The 9222-nt window shown below is 38.4% G+C and overlaps 2 protein-coding genes across 2 annotated transcripts in view; one reads left to right on the top strand and one right to left on the bottom strand.

The window, feature by feature from the left end:
* The window catches only part of PSMC2 (proteasome 26S subunit, ATPase 2), a 20685-nt gene extending 19599 nt beyond the window's left edge, over window positions 1-1086 (top strand). The window contains exons 10-12 of the mRNA XM_012812056.1: window positions 279-481; window positions 583-679; window positions 767-1086. Coding sequence (XP_012667510.1) covers window positions 279-481; window positions 583-679; window positions 767-924 — 458 coding nt within the window. The 3' untranslated portion in view covers window positions 925-1086. The remainder of the gene's footprint in view (window positions 1-278; window positions 482-582; window positions 680-766) is intronic.
* A 7037-nt stretch (window positions 1087-8123) lies between these two features.
* The window catches only part of SLC26A5 (solute carrier family 26 member 5), a 40030-nt gene continuing 38931 nt past the window's right edge, over window positions 8124-9222 (bottom strand). The window contains 1 exon segment of the mRNA XM_003782609.1: window positions 8124-8363. Within this exon segment, the coding sequence (XP_003782657.1) occupies window positions 8124-8363 (240 nt within the window).

The raw sequence follows: 9222 nt of genomic DNA, 5'->3' as shown, positions 1-9222 counted from the left end.
TTTTTTTTTTTTTTTTTTGGTTGTAGTTGTTTTGTTGTTTGGCTAGCCGGGCTGGATTCGAACCTGCCAGCTCTGGTGTATGTTCTGAATCCTTTTGAAAGCAGCAATTCATTTTCTAATTAGCTTTATGTAAAACAGATTGTTCTTACAGGATTTGCTTTAAAGTGGGCTGTGCCAGAGGACATGATTTGAGCTGAGATTTACTATAGTGCTTTCAAGTGATGAACGGTGCTTACTCTGAGTGGGCATGAAAGCTACCTTTCCTTTTGTCTTCTCAGGGGCTAGGTTTGATGATGGTGCTGGAGGTGACAATGAAGTGCAGAGAACAATGTTGGAACTAATCAATCAGCTGGATGGGTTTGATCCTCGAGGCAATATTAAAGTGCTAATGGCAACTAATAGACCTGACACTTTGGATCCAGCACTGATGAGGCCAGGGAGGCTGGACAGAAAGATTGAATTTAGTTTACCTGATTTAGAGGTAAGGAAACTATTTCGTTTTAGAAAAGAGTCCTGAAATTTTTTTCTTCCTGTGACATTTTTCCATTTTAATATTTGTCAATTCAATTCCCTTATTTTTAGGGTCGGACTCACATCTTTAAGATTCATGCTCGTTCAATGAGTGTTGAGAGAGATATCAGGTTTGAATTGTTAGCACGACTCTGTCCAAATAGCACTGGTAAGTGGAAAGGTTTTGATTATATTTATTGGTCTGTCTGTTCAGGCTGCTTTAATTAAACCTATTTATTTCTTTTTTGTTTAAAAGGTGCTGAGATTAGGAGCGTCTGCACAGAAGCTGGTATGTTTGCAATCAGAGCACGGCGAAAAATTGCTACTGAGAAGGATTTCTTAGAAGCTGTAAATAAGGTTATTAAGTCTTATGCCAAATTCAGTGCTACTCCTCGCTACATGACATACAACTGAGCCCTGAGGGCCTTCAAAGGAAAACACTTCTTTTAATTGGAATCTTAACCTTATATAGACTTGTTAATAACCAGTTGACAAAAAAAAATAAATGGCTTCAAAATTATATACTTTTTCCTAGATCTCCTTTCTCTGTCATGTAATAAAGGTGATATCTAATGTCATTAGGCAGGGAAGCTTGTTAGAATGTATAATAAGTAGTTTTTGACCTACTACCATTTAAGTTTCATATATAAAGTTCATGTGTACACCATGTGTGTTCTGGGCGTATGCTGGCTGGGTGCTGTACATATGTTGTCATTATATTCTCCCATCTAACCAGTAAGGAGGATCAAATGGATCTTGATCTAATGGGCACAAAAACTTTCCTACTTAATTATCTTGTGTAGTGGCAGAGCTGGGATTCAAATCCAAGTCTGTCAGCTCCACTACCTATACTTCTTTCATGCTGTTCTGTCTCTCCTCTCATCAAAGTAGCTCCTTCTAGACACAGGACATGCATTAGGATAGTTTTACCCTGCTTTGTTAAATAATCAAGCCAAAGCTCTGTGTGGTGGAAGAAGCATTTGATGTACTAAGTTTTGCACTGCCATTTGACAATGATTTCAAATTAATCAAGAAGAATTTTTGCTTAAGTTCCTGTTAGACTTCTGGTCTACAGTGAGGTATTTTCAAAATGAAGGTGGTACTAGAATCCTCAACAGATCTCCTTAAAATTACGTCTGTGCAACTACCACCAAATCCCATCTTCCATCACAATTACCTCTTCCCGATACTGAGACCAAAGCACAGTAAGGAATATTTTTATTAAAGTTCAATAGTCATAAATAAGTTGCACAATAATGAGAGCTGGATGAATTCATAACTCACAAAAGGAAAAGTTGACAACATAGAAAATGCTTTAAGTGTTGCACTGAAATACTGAAATTTATGAAAGTCTTCAAGTAAAAAATTAAAGGCTTTTATTTATACAATCCAACCAACCCGCATTCTTTCTTGCTTTTCAATTTTGTAAACTTGATCAGAAAAATTCATTATTTTTTCTAACCCTGCCCTGGTCTTTCTTGAGGAATGAAACAGAGTAAACTATTTTCAGGTTATGCTTACAATAAAATATACTTAAGTAAATGATTAAAAATGTATGTTTTTAAATGTTTTGATTAAATAAACATAATAAGCATTTAGAATACACTTGGAAGTTTTTCCACTTTTTCATATAGTCACATGCCAGTATACACCAACTCAAATTGGATATGTTGAGCTTTCAGCCCTAACATACATAGACCAAATAATCTTGACATTTCAGTTACTACATGATAAAAATCTAACTGGCCATCCATCAAATATATGATGACTTATTTGAAGAGTTTGAGTTTCTGCATAGCCATGTATATGCAGGTAGCATCAACATTAGATGAGCATGTTTGTACCCTACTTAAAAGATAAAATATACATTTTACTGGTAACGCCATCTAAAATCTGTGTGTATGTACATGTGTACATGCACATAAGTATACATATATCAGGGTGCTGATAAATCAGGATACAAATCAGGATTTTAGAAAAATACCAGGTAGAGTTCCTTTAAAGAACTTTTTTAACATTTAAAAAGTGATTTGATATAAAAAATTTAATTACCATGATGCTTCTCAGGTTCATTTATTACGTAAGGTGAAATGTCATGTATACCAGTACAATGAAAAGCCTAGTAGCCTTTTTGGAAGGCAAAGTAGATTTTTAAGATGCTCAAGCTTGACTGAACCTAAGTCAGTATGCAGGTACGTTACGTGGTACAGTGCTAGCTTCGAACATTTTGTTGTTGGGATTGGAGGGGTTTCAAAACCACTGCATGCATTTTCCTTGGCTATATATTCGGAGAATTAGATAAAAGCTTTTTATCAGTTCTCAAACTTTTTTTTTATCAGCACTCAAAACATAATATCAAGAGTCTAAACAAACTAAACGTCCTAAAAACATTCATGAAAGGTGCACTCAAAAGGACCAAACACACGCTTGCACTCCCTAAAGCCTACAGGCTCACACAAGGAAATTTTGCTTGATTTTAGAATTTAAATTGATTTGCTATCTTTAAAGGGGCAGATATGATAGATAAAGCCTTCCCCACCACTACTCTTCCCTCCCACATCCCCACACAAAGGCACACCCCCCCACCCCCCCACACACAGAAAAACACACCCACTCGCCCAGGACAGATCTCTGGGTTTACCACCCCCTCTCTTCCTGGCACACACAAGATGGCAGACTCATTTTCTCAAAATGTATACTTTAGAGTCTGTATACTTTCCCTGCTCAACAGGTAAGGAGATAGGACTAAACCATACATGCTGGAAACCACAAAATGAGCTACTGCCATGGCTTGAAGGGGATCCAAACCCTTATTGTTTCTCTGGGTCACGCTGCAAATGATTATGGCAGTTGGGACCCCATTATCAACTGCCATAAGCTCTGTAGAGTCAATGTCTATGATCTAAATCGGAGTTTCCCGGGCCCTGGTTCACAGTTGTTTTCAAACATTCCATACATTCATAAGGCAGAGATCAGCCGCTGTCATTGCACAGGATGAGAGGAAGTCAAAGGACTTCTCTTCATAGGACCGTCCTGAAAACAGGGCTTTCCCATATTGCCATAAAGTAAGGATAGTCCCTACAAATACCAATGTAGATTATGCCCATTTAGATAGGATAATATGAAAATATGAATCTGAACTTGGAAAACACAGGTACATACCAGCAGCTATTAAAGCCCAGAAAGAATAGATGGGCTTATGTAGTAATTACCTGGAAAGGTAAGAGACAAGACTGTAAGACAAAACAGGTTAGGAAATTTTCCACTGTATGAAATAACTCTTAAGTAAAACATTCTGATGTATTTACATAGAGGAGAAATGATACTGTTTTTAAAATGCACTCATGTCTTAAGATGCTAAAAATGCTAAAACAAAAATATATTTTCCCACCTTCAATAAGACTTACATGTTTTTTATGTACATGACAGAATTCTATTCAAAACAGTTAAAAAATTAAAGAACAGAAAAGTTACCTACAAACACGCAAGCTACAGACAAAGCTTTTTTTTGCACACTGCTTTCAATCTACCAGTCACTGGGAACTGAGGATCTACTGTATAGAAAGCATTTGTTGATGACTAGTGCTAAAGAATAGGCAGTGAAGCATTTTATAACGTTGTTTAAAATCCTTAAATTCTATTAAATGGCTGCAATGATATGGGCCCTTTCACAAAGGTTTCTCGTATAAGCTGAGTTTCTACAACTATGTGCTCTTTCAGAAGGCAGTCTGTATCAGAATGCAGATGTATCTGGTCTTGTGTGTGATGACTGCAAAGGAAATAACTGGATCGAAATCTAATTTCACTCTAGAACTACATAAATTATTGATTAGATCAGAGGGGTCTACTTTGAATTAAATAAATAAAGACATTGAAAAACCTGATAGAAGTTAAACAAACGTGGTTGTAAGGAGGCCATCCCAGCATAATTCTACTGGGATCTGACTACTTTTCTCAGTAGTAGAAGTATCAGTAGCAGTATCTCAGAAGTAGCAGTATCTTTCTTCAGGAAAACTAAAACAAGGAGTCAATAAGAAAACAAAACAAAACAAACTCGTATGTTGCGTGAGGGGAGACAGCTAGGCTATAGCTATGCTTTGATTTACAGTAAACTGGTAGTGAGATATTAGAAACAGCCACAACAGTGGGGGGTGTCTGACCTGTGGCCCACAGCCTGATTTTGTGATGATTTTCTCTGCTTATCTGTGGTGTAGGATACCATGGAAAGCATGCACAGATTTATTTGCTAATCAGCTTTCACTAGTGTTTGTGTGTTAAATGCGTGGCCCAAGACAATTCTTATTCTTCCAATGTACATCAGAAAAATAAAAAGGTTGGACACTCCCAGAGAGGTACCCCCTTCCAACCTTTGCCATTCCATGTTTCTGTATCAGCTATAAAGGAATGATTAAAATCAGTGTTTACCCACGTGGAGGCTATAAACTGAGTTTGGTGAAGTATTAACTGTAACTATTACAGACTTTCAAGGAAGATATTAAATTATATCTGGGGGTTAGCTTTCTTTTTTATTTTCTTGACAGAGTCTCACTATGTTGCCTTTGGTAGAGTGCTGTGGCGCTCACAGCTCACAGCAACCTCAAACTGTAAGGCTTAAGCAATTCTCTTGCCTCAGCCTCCCAAGTAGCTGGGACTACAGGTGCCCACCACATCGCCTGGCTACTATTTGTGTCGTTGTTTAGCAGGCCCGGGTCAGGTTCATTCCCGCCCCAGTGTATGTGGGTGGCGCCCTAACCACTGATGGGGGGCGGTTAGTTTTCTTAAAACTATGGTCTTCTGCCAGGCACGGTGGCTCACGCCTGTAATCCTAGCACTTGGGCTAGGTCGAGGTGGGGTGGATTGGCTGAGCTCACAGGTTCGAGACCAGCCTGAGCCAGATTGAGACCCAGTTTCTAAAACTAGCTAGGCATTGTGGCATGCACCTGTAGTCCCAGCTAATTGGGGGGCTGAGGCAAGAGAATCCCTTGAGCCCAAGAGTTTGAGGTTGCTGTGAGCTATGATTCCATGGCATTCTACCAAGGGCCACAAAGTGAGACTCTGGTCTCAAAAGAAAAGGTCTTCAAGCCTACTTTACTATTAGCAAGAACAACAAAGCGTCTAGGTCACAGGTGCAGCTGTGAAAATTCAAGCATCAAAAAGAATGGACTGAAACACATTCAAACTATGAAAACTCATGAGACCACAATTATCCCAAAAAATGAAAATGGAAAAAAACCAATCCTCATTTGTCACCATCCATTAAATCAACTCTTTGCTTTGATGTTGATAATGAAATGGAAATAATAAAACATTCGATTTGTAAGAACTGTAACTAAGGATGATCAAATAATACAAGCTGAGAGAAAATTATAATTGACATATAACAATCAACCAATAAATAAGAAGAAATAAGAGAATTAGGAAAAAGTTCACAAGAATTATTTGATGTTAAAACTCCTGGGTAAATGGCTAATGGGGGACTGGGTATCCATTCAATGCCAAAGGAACATCATCTAGATAATTCTGAAGTCACAAAGGGAAAAGCCAACCTGGAGGATGAGGCCGTCCTGCCAATCCAGTGGTCTACTGTAGTACTATTAATGACACTTAAGTAGATATTACATGTTTTCCATATGATGCAATCATGAAACATGTTTCTTATCTATGATATATACACTAGCACAAAATGTTTTAGTTCCAACCCATGAAGCCTTTAACTTCAGGTTGTAGGTAGTTCAGAGAATAAAGAAACAAGCTAAACACCACCATGAAAAAGGAATGGGAGTTCACCAGACATCTACCTCAGCTTTAACAAGTCAACGATCTGAGGAAAGGAACTGTGTCAGCTTTAAAATAGACCAAACAGACTCAAAGAATCATGACCAGTTGCAGCAAAAAGTCATAGAATATCAGTTTAGACAAGCCAACTGCAAATTTGGGGATAACAGGGAAATTTGAATAATGTCTGAGGTAAAAGTGTTCTGTAATTTCAGCACTTTGAGAGGGTAAGGCAGGAGGATTACTTAAGGCCAGGAGTTCAAGACTGGCGAGGCCCACAGCTATAATCCTAGCACTCTGGGAAGCCAAGGCAAGTGGATTGCTTGAGCTCAGGAATTCGAGATCAGCCTGAGCCAGAGTGAGACTCTGCCTCTAAAAAATAGCTGGGCATTGTGGTGGCAGCTAGTCCCAGCTACTTGGGAGGTTGAGGCAAGAGAATTGCTTAAGCCCAAGAGTCTGAGGTTGCTATGACTCCATGGCCCTCTACTGAGAGTAACAAAGTGAGACTCTGTCCCCCAAAAAACTCAGTGAGACCCCAATAAAAATGTTCTGAAATGAGGTTGTAGGTAGTTCAGAGAATAAAGAAACAAGCTAAACACCACCATGAAAAAGTAATGGGAAGTAATTAAAAAAATAGGTTATAAACTCTATGTAGATATGATCTTATTTTGGTTAAAAATGTCAATATATATGCATAGAAAAAGACCTAGAAGGATATATATTAAGGTATTAACAGTGGTAATCTCTAGGTGGTGAGAATATAATGCTTTTCTTTTCTTAATTTTGCTTGCCTGTTTTAAAAATTCCCCTATCTGGCTGGGTGAGGTGGCTCATACCTGTAATCCTAGCACTCCAGGAGGTCGAGGTGGATGGATTGCTTGAGCTCAGGAGTTTGAGACCAGCCTGAGCAAAAAGCGAGACCCTGTCTCTACTAAAAATAGAAAAACTGAGGCAAGAGGATCACTTGAGCCCAACAGTTGGAGGTTGCTGTGAGTTGTGATGCCACAGCACTCTACCCAGGGTGACAGCTTGAGACTCTGTCTCAAAAAAACAAAAACAAAAACAACAAATTCCCCCAATATACTTACATCACTTCCATAATAATAAAAGGTTATTTTAAAACAAGAACTTGTAGAATAGTTTGGGTTTCCTTGTTGTGTTAGATTAACAGACTACAGTCTATAGACCAAGCACAAAACCAAGTAACCACTGTTCATCTGGGGATAGCATATCCTATTCATAGGCAAAGTACTTAAAGGAAATAAATATTTTCTTTTCTTTTTTTTTTTTTTTTTTGAGACAGAGTCTCACTATATCATCCTCGGGAGAGTGCCATGGCGTCACAGCTCACAGCAACGTCAAACTCCTGGGCTTAAGTGATTCTCTTGACTCAGCCTCCCAAGTAGCTGGGACTACAGGCACCTACCACAATGCCCGGCTATTTTTTTTGGTTGCAGTTGTCATTGTTGTTTAGCCAGGCCAGGCCAGGCTTGAACTCTCCAGCCTTGGTGTATGTGGCTGGCGTCCTACTCAGTGAGTTATGGGTGTCGAGCCAAGGAAATAAATTTTAAGTGCTCAGCTTACAAAGGTAATACTAAAAAGTAATAGACATGTTACTACCCAATAAATATAGGCAAGAGGCCAATTTTTCTTTGAAATATTCAATTAAAAAAAAACACAAGTGAGATACATCTTGCTATTATGCGTCATTCACCCTCCAAATCAAGCCTTGACTACTAGTGGTTACCTTTACGAAAAAAAATTGCTGTCTATTTAAAATGTGTAGATGAGAAATTTCATGACAAGCTCATAACCCCATCCCAGGCCGAGGTCCTCATCTAGGCCTCTGGAGTAGCAGGTGTGGCATTGGGCTCCAAGTCGTCCTGCAGGGGGAGCGCTGAGGCTTCCTGTTCAGCGAGCGCCTCCCGCAGTTGGCTGCCTAACACTGCATCATGAATACTGTGGAACAGCAGCTCCCATAGGGCAGGATTTTCAAAAAATCTATTTCGAGTGAGGTCGTTCACTACTTGTGCTGTGAAAAGAAGAAAAGAAAATTAGTCTTCACTCTGGAGAGGGGTCTGGAACACTTTTTAAAAAGTAACACTTTCATATAATTTACATATGAAAACGCTTTAAGTACAAGTTTCACTCCAATCCCTCTCTCCAGGGCATCACACCTCTAGTTCCAGGAAGTTACTTTAATTACTTTCTTGTATTTTCTTCCAAGATTTCCCTATGCAAATATAAGTAAATATATATTTTCTTCTTACTCCTTTTCTTACCCCAAAGATAGCACACATATTTTATTTGGTGCTTGAATTTTTTCCAGGCTTTGTTTTCGTAGACAATGCTATGATGATCAACCACATGCATAAGTCATTAAGAATGTGTGAAGTATGTTACTGGATTTGCTATGTTAAAAGGTAAATATGTTTATAATTCTGAAATATATATATATATATATATAAAAAACATAGATATATGTATAAATGTCATTCCTTCCTCCATAGGGGCTGTTCTATTTTGCACTCCTGCCAGTGATGCCTGAGAGAGCATCTTTCCCACTGTGAGTCTACAGATCATTTTGTCAACCATTTTTGGTTTTTGCCAATCTGACAGGTAAAAAGTGAGTCTTTATATAGATTTTATTTTCAAGTGCCGTTTTAACCAAAATCTAACATACAACAAAAATAGCAGTCCAGGTATTCCAAAAACAAGTAGATGGAGAAATAAGCAATCTGAATGATTTTATAAAACTGTAATATGTTTGTGCGACCATTAAATAATAAATGCTGGTGTATTAGCTCCTTTCTGCCAACTCCAGGACAGGAGGCCTGCTGTACCCCAGTAACCTGGTGATGTGAGTGCCCAAAAGTGGCTAATTTCAAAGCTGGCTGTAGAGGGATTTTTCAGAAGAATAATTTTTTTTTTTTTTTT

The sequence above is a fragment of the Otolemur garnettii genome, unplaced genomic scaffold (assembly GCF_000181295.1).
Source record: "Otolemur garnettii isolate 467f Iridium unplaced genomic scaffold, OtoGar3 scaffold00005, whole genome shotgun sequence".
Classification (NCBI taxonomy): Eukaryota; Metazoa; Chordata; class Mammalia; order Primates; family Galagidae; genus Otolemur; species Otolemur garnettii.
The sequence above is the reverse complement of the archived record's forward strand: the minus strand, read 5'-3'. Positions and strand labels throughout refer to the sequence as shown.